The sequence below is a fragment of the Ctenopharyngodon idella genome, chromosome 8 (genome assembly GCF_019924925.1).
Source record: "Ctenopharyngodon idella isolate HZGC_01 chromosome 8, HZGC01, whole genome shotgun sequence".
Classification (NCBI taxonomy): Eukaryota; Metazoa; Chordata; class Actinopteri; order Cypriniformes; family Xenocyprididae; genus Ctenopharyngodon; species Ctenopharyngodon idella.
In genome coordinates, this window is record NC_067227.1 from 7,227,118 (window position 1) to 7,244,924 (window position 17,807).

The 17,807-nt window shown below is 35.2% G+C and overlaps 1 protein-coding gene across 2 annotated transcripts; it reads right to left on the bottom strand.

Annotated features, from left to right (window-relative positions):
* Positions 1-642: 642 nt before the first annotated feature.
* On the bottom strand, positions 643-17,522 carry bag4 (BCL2 associated athanogene 4). Of its 2 annotated transcripts, XM_051901956.1 has the most exons (6): positions 17,396-17,522; positions 17,081-17,202; positions 13,848-13,967; positions 13,565-13,756; positions 11,560-11,817; positions 643-4,788 (listed from the first exon to the last, which is right to left on the bottom strand). In XM_051901956.1, exons 2-6 carry the CDS (start codon positions 17,162-17,164, stop codon positions 4,300-4,302), a joined length of 1,143 nt encoding a protein of 380 aa, XP_051757916.1. In that variant the 5' UTR covers positions 17,165-17,202; positions 17,396-17,522; the 3' UTR covers positions 643-4,299. The 2 variants fall into 2 exon arrangements, with proteins under 2 accessions (XP_051757916.1, XP_051757915.1); XM_051901955.1 differs by having other exon boundaries at positions 17,081-17,494.
* Positions 17,523-17,807: the final 285 nt, after the last annotated feature.

A 17,807-nucleotide genomic window follows, 5' to 3' on the forward strand; every position in this document is an offset into this window, starting at 1 on the left:
AAATAAAGGCCTCAGATATAAAAAGCTAACAGACTGCAAGGTCTGCTGACTGCCGTTATCAATCGCTCTCTATTTTTTTCCTATTTATGAAAGTTGTGAAAACACTATTGTGGAGTTTTTCTTTTGCTATTTGAGCAAATGGAAACACAAAAAATATATTTAATGTATTCTCTCATTCACTGCTATAGAATTTTACCCAACTATGATGACTTCCGCTCCTGAGAAACCCGGAAATGTGAAAAGGGTCTATCAGCATGTTATGACAACTGTAACTATATTGTCAATAGTGTACCGCAATAGTGTAGTTATTTACACAAAACCAAAACAGAAAATGTACACTTAGGCCGACTTCAGAATTGACCTCGGGATATTTCTTTCATAAAATGCAAATCTAATTGTTTTAAGCACATTAGGAACAGTAAATAATTGTCAGTAAGCATAAATGATTTTAATTAATTCGTTATGCTAAATTTTGGCAATAAGAAAGTACATATTTTTCTCTTTTTTTATTAGGGGTTGATTAACTGTGAGTAAATATTTTGTTCAAATGAGCTACTACTACAGTGAAGCTATTTATCGGTATAAATATAAATTCATACATTGTTTACTGTAAAGTTATGTCAAGAGCCGAAGACACAATAATTTGAATGTCTTGATGTTTAATATGAGAGACCCTACAGTCAGTTGACCTTTATTCAGTCCTACAACATTATGGAGAAACAGCCCCTGCTTGTGTTCAAAAACATGCATTACATTGGGGACTTCAGCAGGCAGGTTTTTGGTCCTTATTTGGGAATTGAGTTGTCAATATATTCGTTATACAAATATACTTTTCTTTTTTTTCCTGTAAAGATTAATCTAATAAACAATTTCAGGAATATATAAGAGATCATTTACAGAGGAAAACAGAAAACACATACAATAAAGATAAACATGGAATCTGATACTTCATGCAGAGCTCAGTTGATTTGCAGTTTTGTTTTTTTTTTGTTTTTTGTATTTGAGATACTTCTCTGCTGTGGTATGAAAAAGCACCTGCTGATATTATGGCACTGTTTTTTCTGGTTACAAAACAGTCCTTGTGGTAGGAGGAAGACCTGTTGGACGGTCCGTGATGTCAGTGACTTTGGTGCAAAGTATTAAATGTAGTGAATTTAAAGGGAGCTTTTATTCCATGGAGAAGTGCTGATGGTCTGTCCATAGTCCACATCCCCACTCCAGTCTTTCAGATAGAAATGATATATTATTCCTTAATGTCTTTTTAAAAAAGGCCCACTGTTTGACTGTAAACAGGCCTGGAGATCAGCCACGTCAATGGCTGCTGCCACCTGAACACTGACGTAGATGCATCCATTGAATCAGCTACAAATCAATAGTCTCACAAAGAAAAAGAAACAAACAATACCCAAAAGTCCTCCAAACTGCAGGATTTAAACAAAAATGTTAACTCAATGGCCTGTATTACAGTTCATCTCAGTCGCTTTGGTTCAATTCTCGAACAAGACTTTTTTTTTCTCAAAACAATAAGTTCAGGTCTCTGAACAATTTGTTTCTGTTCACATCAGATTTGGATTTCTTATTGATTTAAGCAATTTGCATGTGTTTTGGCACATATGTTCAAAAGACTAAATACAATTGTATACAATTTGCACAATATCTAAATACACATGGCTTGTTGATCAAAACTGATGAGTGGATTCTCAGTGAAACTGTCAAACTATTCACAACTTAACTAAAACAACTCTTCACAACTAAACATTCTTTCATCGTGTGAGCCATTGCATGTAAAATGATCCGTTCAGTTATCAAAATCTGTTAGACATGCATGTATATTACATAAATACCTATGACATGGAATATTTGTGATGTCTGCTAAACTGGCAAATGGGCTGCTGTTGTAATGTAATAGGAATCACAATCTCACCTATCAACCAATCAAGTTTGGAAGCATACAATAGGCTATATGGAGTTTTCCCAGCACAATCATTGCTACTGTTGAACTTGCAGGAACGTCTAAATCCCTAAACAGCAACAGCAGTTTATTTTTGTAGAAATGTGTTACATATATAAACTGACTAAACACAGTTGCTTGTCGTGGAAGAGCAATGGGAAGATATGTAAGAATGTGTGGTGTTAGGGAAAGACATACTGTATAGAATATGTAAAAAAAAAAAAAAGAACAAGCAACTGTGAATTTCCAGTTTACATGTAAGACATGTCTTCAACAATAAATGTGCTGTGTAAATCAAAATGTTTGGTCCCACTTTATATTAGGTGTCTTTAACTACTTTGTACTAACATTTACTGTAAATGAATCATTTGATACAATGCACTTAAAAGTTTTACATTGTATTTAAAAAAAATAAAAAAATACAGCTGTAATTACACTGTTCACTATTCCCTTACCCCTAAACATACCTATACATCTAACCTTACCCATATCCACCTAAATAGAAGCACAAATGTTTTGCAATACAATAAATAAGTACACTGTAACAGGCACACCTAATATAAAGTTTGACCAAATGCCCATTTTCTTTTTGTGTACTACAGTATTGACTTTTCCTAGTAAATTTTTACCTACTGCTGAAATCTGTATCTAAAAAGCTCAGTGTGAGACACAGGAGAATTCATCTAGACAAAACTGACATTCTTGTACAGTGTAGAAAGCAGTCAGTGTCAACTAAAAAGTAGAAAACACATACACTTTGTATATAACATATTTCCATATTGAAAAAACATCTAAACATTTTGACCAGTGTGGCTAACACGATGACAAAAATACTTATTTATTTTGATGGCATTGGCCGATTTACTGACACAATAACTAGGTTTTGAAGCATGAATTAAATGTTTTGGGTGAGTAACTACATTTTGCAGACATGCAATAGAGTTCCAATGTTCCAGCAAACAGTTGTGACAATTGAACTTACAGTTTAGAAAATGTTAAGGCTGTTTTGAAAAAATGTGCCAAAGCAATTGAGAAAAACTGTAAAAGGTGAACTGAGATGGAGGTGCATTGAAAAGATGCATTGAGATACAGGTCTATTAAACATTTTAGAAACCCCATGAAATGGTTTGATGAATGCAATTTTTTTTTTTCGTATTAAAACAAGTTCAAAGGGCTTGTCTTTTTATAAAATAGCCTAGTTTACATCACAGCCTAGGAAAATCATGATTTGCTACTCAATATTGCTTGTTAGAGGCAGGTGGTACTGAAGGTTTGTCAACTTTTAGCAGTACATTAGCATGTAGATGGTCTCAAAGCTAACTGACATTGGTGTAAAATCCACAAAATAGTTATTTAGATTTCAAAGGGTCTTTAAACTCCAGACGCAGGCCTGGAAAAATAGTAGCGGGGAACTATGGATCCGATGGCAGTGAGAGCTGGTCTAAAATCCGTCCAGGTTGTGGGTTTATAACACTCAGCTTGGACAAGACAGACCAATGATTGAGTATGAAAACTAGCGTGTGTATTCAGATATTCACATTTACAGTTTCTCTGCGAAATTTTGCCAGTGACATCAAATCATTTCAAGAGGAATACGCACTATCGGGAGTTTTGCGCAAAGGCAGAACATTTCCCCCTCAACATTTTTCACACGAATTTGCGTGGTGTTTCATGCATCGCTACACTTTTAACAGTGGAGAATGGACCTTTTTTGCTGAACAACATACATTTCCATGAAGAATGTGACTGAATGAAACAAATGAAGAAACTAGTACAAAAGAAAAAGAAAGTGGGTGAAATTAAATGGATTAAGAGCGAGTTACCAAAAACTGACCTATCTTTATTTATTAATCAAGATATTTTACAATAAAATCATGAATGTATTGGTATAATAGCAGTGTTAAACAATATAACAAGTGCAAAATGAGCAATGGAGGCTTTTTTTATTTTGAAAAGTTGTGCTACCAAAAAACCCTGGAAATATTAAAATGTGGTTGAATTAGCCGTTTTATTTTTTCAGTCTGAATAGACTCAAGAAAAAAAAAAAAAAAAGAAAATCTTAAGACGTGTTATGCAATGAGACTTATGTTTAATCTGACATGAGTAGATGTCAGACTGCTGGATGGCAGAAGGCTGTTTCGAGTATGGCACTGCAATGATTAGGACATATTGCGCCTGTATTTTGACTAATACATTACCGTCATTAGGATACATGACCCAAAAACATTTTTCAATTTAATGCAACTAACTGGGAAACTGAAAATCCTATTCTCTGATCATGAGAAAAGATCATTAAAAAGAATAAGCAACAAAAGAACATCCAGAACCATCATCATTCCACCCTGTTATTAAAAAGCCTTTTTCTCAAGGCGGTCTAAGATGGCCTGGATCTTCTGAACGGCCTCTTTGCGAGCCTGTCGAACGACATCCTGCCCATTGGTTTCCACCGAGTCCAATTCCAGCAGCTCTTTTGTCAAAAGTTCCTCCAGACACCGGTAGCTCTTTTCCGTCTTTTTCCCCACAAACTCATCCACATCCTCTTGGAGGAGCTGAACTCTAGCCAGAACCAGATGAACTCGAGCCAGGCCGGGATTATCACTTAATGGGGCTGGGGTGGACGACCCTGGGCGGGAAGACGTTGGAGGTTGTTCATTCTGGGCTGGTTTGATCTCAGGTCCTCCACCTCCAGAGGGACCCTTGGTGTAGATTTGAGGTGGAGCACTGAACTGGGCGGGTTTGGGTGGTGGTGGAGTTGGGTTTGGAGTGCTGGCACGTGGTTTGGAGCCTGGAGGCTGGTTTCGAGGGTGCATATGAGGCTGACTGTGATATGGTGGATCCTAAGAGACAGATATTCATTTAGATAAAAATAAACACTTAATATTACACAATATACCAATTCCAAAACCACAAAGTGGGTTTTGCATGTGTTAAGTCCGAAAATCAATTCCCTCAACAAATAGTCCACATGGTGGCAACACTGGCCTGGGCCCTTTTTTTTACAGTCGAAAAAGGGATGGAACAACAACAATAGACTCCTGAGTTGATGAGCATTTGTGTGAGGGGGTTAAGAGAAAACCGCAAATCTAGTTTAAATGAGTACCCTAGTGAAAAAAAATAGTATACTTAAGCACAATTTATTCGCATGTACTTTAGTATAAATGAATTTGTGGCACACTATAAATTGGTATACTTAAAGTCTGCTAAATTTGAACAACAAATTTTGTACTAAATGCATTTTAGTTGTCCTAAAGCAGTGCTGAAGTTCAACCAAAGTTGTATTAAATATACTTGTTTGTGTTAAAGTGGAACTATTTCAAGTATACTTAAGTACACTTTAAATATACTCTTGTGTTTAAGTTTTGAAATGCAGAATTTACTCAGCATAAACTTCAAATGTATTTTGGTGACATTAGAATTGCAATTCAATTACACTGTAAGAGTGTTGAACATACATTAATATTATACTGACTTTTAATTATTTTAAAACACATTGCAATGGCATTTCAAATAAACTTGAAGTGTGCTAATGGTATCATTATAGTGCTTCAAATAAGCTACAATAAAGTAATCTTTATAAATAATGGCACAGCTTAAGAATTTGCCTTTTAGAAAAATCCTTAGTATACCAGTAACTTGTTTAACCAGTGAACATCAGTGAGACAATAGGAACAGATATATATGTATATTGAATGTAGGAACCAGTACAGGCTGGAATCGAACCCGGGCTGCTGTTACACAAGAGCTCTCGCTTTACATGTTGCGCCACCACGTAGATATGGGCTGCTCAAAACTGGGGTTACTTTGTGTTCTCTTTATAATGTTACAAGTACAGCTACTGTATAAGCAAACAGATTTTTTCATTAATGACAGCACAAATTATATGGATTAAAAGACTGCGAATCACTGAGAAAAGTCTCAATATAGGCGGTGGTGCATAGTAAGTAGTGCGTGAAAAACGCCAAACGACATGTACAGAACACGGAAGTGTGTTAAACTTTAAGCTTTTAAAGAAATAAAACGAGCAGAAGCAACATTAAATATCAAGAATGTTTTGCTTCACTTTTACTTGATATGATCTGTCATTAACGCAGCATGAAGCAATTGCATAAACCAGCATAACATTAGTTTTATTCTTGTGCACGCACTGAAACACATACTGTTCCGTTTGTTGGTGGAAAAATGTGAACGTGCAGAACCACTTGTGTTTCAGTGCGTGCGGATGCAATAAACCATCTGTAACATTTCTCTCCCCATCGTCTCTGCGCGCTTCAACTCTCAATGTACTGCACAACTGCTCCTGACGTAAAACTCAATGAAATGATTTGGCGGTTTCGCATTACGCTGCGGATTTAAATGTGAAGCATGAATTGAAATGATTTACTTTGGTTAGGTTTACTTTGGCTACATAAATGGTGACACTGTTGTAGACTACTTTTATGGAATACATTTTCTGTTTTGTGGTATGTAATGGTTGTATACGTATAATATTGGAAATGCCAAGAAGAACCTAGGATCCTATCTCTGTATTATATATATATATATATATATATATGTATGTGTGTGTGTGTGTGTGTGTGTGTGTTTGTGTGTGTCTGTGTGTGTTTGTGTGTAAAAGTACATGTATGTATGTATCTATGTATGTATATATCTATGTATGTATGTACTTCCTCACTTAGGAAAAAAAAAAAAAAAGAAATGACTTACTTTTTATACAGTTAACCTTTCACATTTTAACTTTTTGTGTATTTTTTAAGGACTGGTCAGGATCAGTTTAATAATTTGTTTAATAATTCATAATATTTTGACAGCCCAAAGGGCTGCAGTCCATATTTTAAAGTGGAACAGGCCATTAAAGTAGCATTAATAGGAAAAGTGTATTACATGTACATTGGAGTAAAACTTCTGATCAGGTATGTTTCAAACTGACTATATGACTGTTTTCTTTATGTCATAATTACAAATATTTACTTTTGTAAGTAAATATTTGTAAAAAATACCTGATATTCAAAGTGTGGGCAAATTATTAAAAAGGTAAAGGTTATAATTATAAAACTGACTTCATGATTATTTTTTTTGCAACTGAAAACACATTTTCTGTAAACTTTTATCTAGGCCAATACTATTTTTATACTCAAGTAGAACTCAAATACTGTTCATTGAATTGTACATTTAATCATAAAAGATCAACAGAGGATTCAACAAAAATAAATGACTGTAGTAGTACTTAAATATTTAACAAATTAAATAATTTTCTTTGCAAATTGCTCATTGTTACATTTGAGCTGTAGGCAAAAGTTTTGTTTGGAAATTCTGCCCTTACAGCACATTTTAGCAGAAAAACAAACTAGCTGTTTTACTTCATATCTCACATTTTCTTTGGTTTGCAAAAAAGAAAGTCTCTTATAGCATATAGCATCATCTAAAAATAATGTCATCATTCTCAGATTTGAAATACACGCTGAGACTTGTGTCTTTAGTTACAATGAGACTCTAAAGGTTTCCTTCTGAGAAATGTGCCAAATCTGCAACACAGATTCCCAATAGTGTGCACTCAATTGTGTTCAGTTGTTTGGCAAAAGTATAGCAAAACCGATTGTTGGTGAGTGTGATGGCGTGTTTGAAACATAGATCATAGTGGTCTATATGTGTCAACTTCTGGTTCAACCAATGTTAGGACGTTGGGGCAGGCCAGTGGGGGTCAAGGTTTAGCTTTAGCAGTTACTGTGTTTTCAAGTCATGTCAGAAAGAATGTATTTATGAGATAAACTGCACATGCTCATCAGCACAACTCATAATTATGAGATTTGGTAATTTTGGATTTTCTTAAGAGCTTCCGAGTTAGGTGCTTGACGTTGAGAAAATTAATATATTAATATATAATATATTAACATTAATATATTTACTGACATATTGCTTGAGACTTACTGACATAAATATTTTAATTAAACTTTATTTGGAGTTCTTCTTTATTGCACAATGCATATTTATTAATATTAAGCCTAAAATGTGTTTAATATCACTATTAGTAGGGATAGTATGATCATTGAATGCAAGATATTTAAAGTGTACCTAAAGTATACTTGCAATAGTTTCACTTTAGCACAAACAAATATACTTAAGTATATCTTTAGTTGGACCTCATCACAAAAATGCTTGTTCCAATTTAGCAGACTTTAAGTATACCAATTTAGTAAACTAAAAGTACAATTGCAGGGTATTTATATTAAGTACATAAATGTGTAAATGCATTTGTAGTATACTTAGCATAAAATAAATGTATTTCAAATACATTTTAGTATATTTATTTTTCACTAGGGTAGAAAGACATTTTTTGTTACTCAACTTCTGGAGAGAAATAGCACAGACACTGGACAAGAATGAAACCTAGTGCAAATGTGTCATGCGTCTGTTTTTGCACATTATCAAATATATATTTTGAAAGGCTATGTCTTTGGCTGTACACATAAGTTAAGTGTTCGCATCAAAACTGAAGTATACTTTGGGTTTTTGGTCAGGAAGTACAACTGGAAGTCTTTTTGAACAACTAAAAGTCGGAGATTAAGATTCCCTTATTTTGTACACCTTCATTTCTTGCAGAAAAAAGGAAATTACTATTAAAATGAGACTATACGGCAAATATAGTATACCCCCATGTGATGTACAGTAACATGTTCTGATTGTGGGAGATTTGAGCTGTCTTATGTAATCAGCTTTGGGAGGGATGGAGGGGTTACATGAGGTGAATCCAGCAGTCTCTTAACTGTTAAATAAGCCTTCCCACTTCATGTTCGCCTAAGTGCCAGTCAGTACGTTTACATGCACTTTAGAAGTTCAATATCTGGCAGACTAAATCAATAATTTGTCTTTATAAAATGTCATGTAAATGTTTTTGTCCAACTAAAATCTAAGTAATAAATGTAGATGTGATTTTGGCCTCGCCATGGCCTTGGTTTTGTGTGCGTGCTCTGAAAGACAGAGGTGACGCGCAGTGTGTATTATTAATCATTCAATAATCAATTACACACTATCATGTACACCAGGACATAGAGATGAAGACTGCAGCTTGACAATGCCAAAACTTGCTTTAGCTCAATTTTAATCTTGCATGTAATAGAGCTTGATGTCTTTAAATTCAGCATGACAAACATTAAGATGCCAACCTGTAATATTGTCATTTCTATGACCTACCATAATCTTTAATAGTTCACCAAAAATTATTACTAATTATAAATTATTAATCATTACTAAATTAGTCATTGCTAACACTCATGTTGTTCCCAACCTGTATGCCATTTTATTTTTCCAGGGAAACACAATTTTCATTTTTGGGTGAACTATTTCTAAATACAGAATAATCCTTTGATTTAAAGTCGTGATGGAACGGAAGTAGCAAGAGATCTTTTGTTCTGTATTGTGACATATAGTACTGTGCAAAAGTCTTAGGCCACCACCAGTTTTGTGGTTTTATAAATGTTTTAATGACCATCCATATTTATTTTTCTCTTTATTAAGATCACAAACAGAAAATACAGGACATTTGTAAAAACAAAAAAGAAAAGAAAAGAAAAGAAAAGAAAAGAAAAAAAAAGAAAAAAGAATCAGAACAAAATGGCTTCTTTCAGCAAAAATCAGTATTTAGTGTGACCTCCTGGACTTCTTCCAGTTTCTCAAAGACGAAACTTCGAGAAACTTATCAGATTTTGAAAGTTTTCTTGGCCTTCCAGTCCTTTTCCATTCCATTTAGGTTTAAGAGAGCCAGGTTCCTGCTATTATTCAAGTGTAAGGGGAGGTCACTAAATACTTGCGACTTTAGCCTATAGAAGCCATTTTTTTCTGATTTCTTTCTGTTTTTTAATACTGCATACATATTTCCTGTATTTTCTGGTTATATTCTAATAAAGAGACTGAGAAATAATTATATATGGTCATTATACCATTGCTAAAACAACATCTAATGGTGGCCTAAGACTTTTTGTGAGTAGTGTGACAGATAAATGCAAAAATAAAAAGATCTGAATGCGACCTTGCAGTCAATTGCATAAAAAAAAAAAAAAAAACACTGATGGCTTGGGACTGGAGAAGTCCTTTTTACTGGAAAATCGAGTTATGACATTATCATAAAAAATGTGGTAAAAAAGTTAAAAAATTAAACGTATAGATTGGGTGAATTGCAATTTCATGACGACTTTAAAAAGTACAGTGATGTAGTTCGCAGGACTCAATTTACCATTATTTATACCACCATAGTGATTTTCTATACTGATTCCATAATGATTTATGTATAGCACATTTCAGACACAACAGTATTTAAAACATTTTTAGAAACTTTTCCTCAACACCTTCACATCAAAGTTTAATGTCTTTTGACTTATGACCTTTAACACCAGTGCTAGCCTAGAAACAACAAAGGGAAGATTTTCTTAAAAGAGCAGAAGGAGGTCCTCTATTTCATTTTACTTTTCTCCTTCAGTTTAACCCTGTATGGTATGCATTATGTTATAACCATGAAATATTTTTTCAAATAAGTTTTTATTACATGAAATAGCTTCAATTATGCAAATCAAAAAAGTTTTTTGAAAAAAATATTTTTGGGGTGTACTTAGGGAAACGTTGCCATATGGCAACTCTGTACCGCAATGGAAAATGGTCAAAAAAGTAGTTTTTCTATAAAATTATGATTTTCTTTTCTATTTAAATGCACATTTTTTTTTTAGAAATTGATAGATTTATATACTTGGAACTCATGCAAACCAAAAATAAGTAGATCACTATCATTTAATCTCTATCATTCCCTATCATTTGGCTAACTCATCCTCACTCTCATCACGTGGAAGAGCTAACTCTGCACTCTTTCTATTGCCCTTTCTGTAAAATATTGCTGTATTCATTTTCTGAACAGAAGAAGTAATTTTGTTTTTTTATACATAAATATAACTATACTACAAAAAACACTTCAAAATAAATAAATAACAGCAATTATATTGTTGATGCTACTATCTGTAAAAAATCCCAATGGGGAAATACATTACTGCAATTCCACTGTGGTACAGCGTTGCCATATGGCAACATACCTATTTTTCCATAGTGTTACAACATTGCCATATGGCAACATTGATATTTTCTCAATTTACAGTAAAACTATGTTAGACAAAGTTGATCTGTGAATAAAACTTTCTAATTTACTTATCAAGGATGATGCAAACAAATCCGCCTTGAGAAGAGATGTTTAGAAATTAGGTAAATAGAGCAATTTCTGGAGCACTTTAACAGGTGTCTTCCATGTGTGGATGACAGTGGGAAAGAGTTTTTGTGGGACATTCAAATGTCATGTGAATTAAAAACAGCACATCATTGGCTACCTTAAGGCCAACCCTTTTAATTCCCATAGTGCAATATATTGTATTTTTTTCTGAATAACAAGGAAATTAGTAGAAATTAATTATTGCCATATGGCATCACAATCATCTTAAAGAAAAAACAAATATTATTACATTTGCTTTGGCTGGCCAAATTTGGAAACATTATTCAGCGGCAGAAAATGTGTGATATAACTTTTATTCTACTGCTAAAATGAACATTAATACATGTATGTAAAACACCACAAATACCTTGTGTTCATATGGAGGCGGTGCAGGTCCTTGCCACGGCGGGGGGTGAGGTGGTCGTACATGGTTGCCGTAGTGGCCGTGGGGTGTCTGGGTATTGGACGGCCACTGCTGTTGGGGCGGCGTAGGCCCATACCCTCCAGAGTGGGACCAGGCTTCATGCTGGGGTCGTGAGAGCATGGGCTGCTGGTTGGGGTAGGGGGCATTTGGAGGGCATCCTTCTCCATAGTGTGGGTAAGATCCTGCTGGGTAGCCAGGAGCCTAAGAGGAAAAAGAAGACCAGAAAGAACTGAGAATGAGAGATTTTTTTTCATGTGGTGCAATCAATACAGGGAGGAATTCAAAGGTCAATAAGTCTCTTAAAGTGACTCTATTAAGCTATTTTAAAGGTTCTTAATTTTGTTTTGGAGGTCTCCTATAACAGTTTTACTTGCACTTTCATTTTCTCATAATACATTGCACATCACCACATTTTTCAATGATTCTCAAACGACTCGTCCGATGCTTCAGTCAAATATATACATGTATGTGTGTGTATTTATATATACATAGTAATTATACACAGAACACACACATATATTACGTAAACACAGACTTTTATTTTTGACACGATTAATCACGATTAATCATTGTGCAGCCCCAGCAAGCCTGCTTTGCTCTGATTGGCCAGAGGGCCCAGTCTGTTGTGACTGGCTTACACCGCATGCGGAAACAAACGCCCAAACACTGGAAAAACTAGTTATTCAACCCAAAACTCCATTGCAAGAACGACTTGAGCAGGACGTTTCTCAGTGATACTACTTATCCATAATTAATCATACTTGCAGGCTGTGATTCTGAGGAGCAAGTTGGTCCAAATAAAGTGGCTATTGTCCTATCTTTAATGGTGTTTTATAAATCCCATTTAGACCTCAAGGAGAAACAATCATGAAAATGTTATTCTGCTGTTGTATCGCTGTGGTAATTTTAACCACTGACTCTTCAAATCCTCATCTTTGGGAGTGTTTACAAAGAAAATTTGCTTTTGCTGAGCAGAAAACAGCATCGTCTTGACATAAATACACCACGAACTAGCTACAGTGTTTGAGGGTGGGTCAAAGTAGACATTCACGGGCAGCCAGTGAAGACCATGGCGGGCATTAGGCAAATGTGTTACTTTGTGATGTGTGGCCATCACGCAATGGGATTCGAATTCCTAACGACTCATTTAGGCTGTTCAGAGTCGATTCCTTCTTTTGAGAGACAATAACTTTATTTATCATGCACTTTCAGCTTCACAACTTTGCAGGTCGTTTACATTCACATACAGCTACATTACACATCGCATGAAAGGTAATATTTGAAAAAGCATAATGGGGCACTTTAAAATATTTGATAATATGAGAAGGTTAGTTCAGTTTGTAAATTGTGGTGTGACTCTCAAAAATGTAATGACATTTATGAATGAATAATTCATGATATTTTTAAAAAAATACTTCCTAACTACAGATTATATTTTGAAAATAATGATCACAATGTGTACACCCCAGTGTTATTTACTATTATTTATATACTATAGTATTTATTAACATTTAGAATTAGCTTTTTTTCATTTCAATTTTAGTTTAAGTTTTAGTAGGTAATGTGCTTTTGTCATTTTTATATATATTTTTTTAAATATTTCTATTTATCTTTAATTTATTTTTATTTCAGTTTTAGTAATTTCAGTTGGATACCAAGCCAACATTTCTAATTTTTGTTTACGTTAAGTTTTTCAAGGAATATAATAATAATAAAAATATGCCAAATAATACCAAAAATGCATTTTAATAGTTTTAGTTAATGATAACATAGCTGGTAGGGGCTAACACGTGCAGAACTTTGAACATGTTTTTTTACTAGATTTTTACATAATTTATTTCTTTTTTTTGTATCATGGGAACTCTTATTTGCAATTGACCCAGAAATGTCGATTGGTGCAAAACCAAACTTACATTCATATATTATGTTTATATGTAACTGAATTTACCCCTTGGCAGTGAGGTACAGGGTAAGGGGGAGGAGCCGAGCCCCTCACATTTTGTTCAGGGCAGGTCTGGTTGTGATACTGAGGTTGTCTTGAAGGAACCTGGTCACTGCAGTAGAATGGATTGGAAGGATGTAGCATACTCGTGGAGTATTGTGCTGGACTGTACACCCCATTGGGATAGGCTGACATTGCCTGAAAAGGACACAGCAGAGTGAAGTTAGATAAGTCTGCTATGTATTTAACTGACAGAGGGTGTTGCATAAGAATGAAGTGTTGGCAGTACCTGGTGATTGTATGATGCCTGTCCGTTGACCTCTGTTCCAGGGGGGTACGAGTTGCCGTAAGGTCCTGCTGTGTGTGACTGGGGGTACCAATAATTTGAGTAGCCAGGATACTGAGATTCCTAAAGTAAAAATGAGTACATGCAGATACAGTTATAGATGTGGTCAGACAAAATATTAGAGTGCCCCTATTATGCTATTTTAAAGGGTTAGTTCACACAAAAATGAAAATTCTGTCATTAATCACTCACTCTCATGTCATTCCACATCCGTAAGACCTTCATTCATATTCGGAACACAAATTAAGATATTTTCGATAAAATCTGATGGCTCAGTGAGGCCTCCACTGACAGCAAGATAATTTACACTTTCAATGCCCAGAAAGGTACTAAAGACATATTTAAAACAGTTCATGTGACTACAGTGGTTCAAACTTAATGGTATGAAGCGACGAGAATACTTTTTGTGTGCCAAAAAACAAACAAATAAAATAACGACTTTATCCAACAATATCTAGTGATGGGTGATTTCGAAACACTGCTTCATGAAGCTTCGAAGCTTTACGAATCTTTTGTTTCGAATCAGTGGTTCGGAGCGTGTATCAAACAGTCAAAGTCACATGATTTCAGTAAACGAGGCTTCGTTATGTCATAAGGGTTTCGAAACATTTCAAAATTTCAATGGTTCACCACAGGGGTGAACCAGCGATGATCTCTGTGAACTAGTGATGGGCTGTGCGAGGCTTTGTGAACACTGAAACTTCTCAAACGTCTCCACGCTGACACTTATTGGTCACATGCACGTGTTGATCTGAAATAATCTTGCCAACGATTCAGACAAGCGTTGATGAATTATACCATACATGTTGTTTGTGCCAAACAAGGAAGTGTGTGGGGGAGTGGATAGTTTTTTCTCGACTGGGTTCGAATCCTGGTCAGAACAGTGATTTTCTATAAAAACTCATGCAAATAAACATCTTTTACAAACCCACTGCAAATGTTTTATTGAAAGTAAAATCTATAAATAATATAATAAGATTGAATATCAAGTGAATGTATAAAATGCCTTTTATCAATCTTCAGGGCTTGTTTTGTTTGTTCCTTGGATGGCTCAGCTAAACAGGCCAATAAGAGACTATTAACTACTATTATTCTTTTTAATTATATGCCTACTAATTGTCTAATTAAAACGTCTACAAATGTATAAAACTGATCAGAGATCAGGTAAAACCTATAGACTTGATTCATGGGTTCACAGAGATCATCGCCCCCCAGTGGTGAACCATTGCAATTTCGAACCGTATCGAATCACTTAATGACATAACGAAGCCTCGTTTACTGAAATCACGTGACTTTGGCAGTTACACACTCCAAACCACTGATTTGTAAAGCTTAGAAGCTTCATGAAGCAGTGTTTCAAAATATTGTTGCAAAAGTCATTATTTTGTTTTTTTGCCGCACAAAATGTATTCTCGTCACTTCATAACATTAAGGTTGAACCACTGTAATCACGTTAACTGTTTTAAATATGTCTTTAGTACCTTTCTGGGCATTGAAAGTGTAAATTATCTTGCTGTCAATGGAGGCCTCACTGAGCCATTGGATTTTATCAAAAATATCTTAATTTGTGTTCCGAAGATGAACGAAGGTCTTACAGTTGTGGAACGAGTAATTAATGCCAGAATTTTCATTTTTGGGTGAACTAACCCTTTAAAAGGTGCCTCATTTTGTTTTGGAGGTCTCCTACAATAGGTTTACATGCATCTAAGGTCAAAAAACACATTCATTTTCTCATAATATACATTGCACATCACCTTATTTCTCAAAGAGTCTGAAAACAGTTCGTTCAAAATTCGGTCTCTCTAAAACCCTTCTTTCCACAAGCCTACTCTGCTCTGATTGGTCAGACGGCCCAGTCTGTTGTGATTGGTCTACCACTTACAGCATGTCGGAAATGAAACGTTATCATTTCTGAACTTCAGCTCAGGAGCTGCCTCAGCACTTATATTATACACAGTGATATGAACAGTAACACTGGTGTCAGTTCTACTACCATATCAATTTGAGCCCGACTCATTACTTTATCACAAAACGCTAAAACTGGCGCAGTTCTGGAGAGAAATTGGCTCTCTCGCCCTCTCTTTTTAACTAATCTCTGTATGAAAAGATTAGATTTAAAGTTGTAAGGCCTTAATGAACACTAAGCAAGCTACTGTTTCTCATAATATATAAATCTTCAGAACAGAATACAAAAACTATACAAAAACTCTCATAAGAAAAGATACAAACAGCAAAAGATAATGTGAATTACAGTATGTACAGTTTTTCTACATTTTTAAATTGCAGTGTACTGTTGATTATATAAGGAGGTAGTGAGCTCAGTACTCACTACTCATGAGAACTTTTAAATAAGCTACACTTTTATGCTTGAGCAAGTACTTTTTACTTAACTCACACTACATTTTTTGGAAAGTAATGGTACTTTTACTTGAGTATATTTCTTCAGTACTCTTTCCACCCCTGAGTAACTATAGCAACACCAGAAAAACAAATGCTACTACATTTAACACGTGTGATGTACAGAATCATTCAGTTAGCACCGTGAGATTTTCTGATGGAAAATAGATTTTAAATCATTTTGAAACTACCCTGTAGCCTAAATTCATTCATTCGAAGTGAATGCCGGAATGGTCAACATTTAGAATACATATTTGACAAGTAATTGTATTATCTGATGAGGATGATCCATACTGAGTGATACAGAAACACATTTTGTCCGTACTCAAAAACAGTGAGTGGTAACTGTTAATGCTCAGGCTCACGAAGAAGTTATCCAGGGAATAAACTAAGAACACAGTCCAGCTTTACCGACATGGCCTTTTTAAGGTATTTAAACTCAGGTTACTTAAGGTGGGACTACACAAGCTGTGAATGAAATCCATGTGTAATGACGCGTTGCAACAGTTTTACCTTTCACGTTAAACGAGCGTTTCTATAGCAGTCATACTTATTTGCGCTAGTAAACAATACTATCCAGTGTCCATGCAAACCCGAGCATGCAAGACAGAAAGCATGTGGTTTTGCCTGATGATTTACTAACAAACCCCGCGGGCCATTCTGTTGAGTCAGTGGCGTACAGCTCGTTGCTTTGCCGTGTGAGCGATAAAAATGGTTGGAAATGCTCTATGCTATCTCTCCTAGCGACCTCTACCAGTATCAGATGACAAAAGACTCACCATGCCGTTGTTCCAGTTATTGTTCTCCGAGTTGTAGCTGGAAGGCCAGGATGACTTAGGATCAGACTGCATCTGCTGATGCATGATCCACGCAGCCTCACCTCCGCCTCTGTCGCTGCCAACTGAATCGAAAGCCATTCGTGACTAAACCACTAACTCTTTTTGTCTTAAGTTCACTTCTATCAATCACAACTTGATTTAGAATGAAACAGATCTTCTCAAAACTGGTCTTTAATTATCTGCCACTACGTTTAAAAAAAAGCTGTGGCTAGAGTGCGTTAACTGGATATAATTCCCATTTTGTTTGGTACATACACTGCTGAAGCACGGGGCTGTCATTCAGTTCAACTCGCCAGCAGACGCGCCTTGACTGACATCTCAACTGGCCAATAGCACAATGGTGACGCTTCACCCATGTGACAAAGGTCTTTCCAAAATTTTAAACGACCATTTCAATGATTCTTTTATATCACAACGTAATAACATCAACATGTACATGAGAGTTTTATTGTAATTAGATTTTTTATTGTAATTTCACAAGTCACGGTTCAGTTGTTTGAACTCTTGAACATATCAATAATTTAGAAGATAAATATAAGTTTTAGTTACACTAAACAATACTTAAATTCATTTACATCTCTTGACTGAAAATGTTTTAGGTTTCAGTCCACTTCGGGCGGTTTTGTGAACCAGTTCATTAAAAAGATTCTACTTCAACGAAAGATAA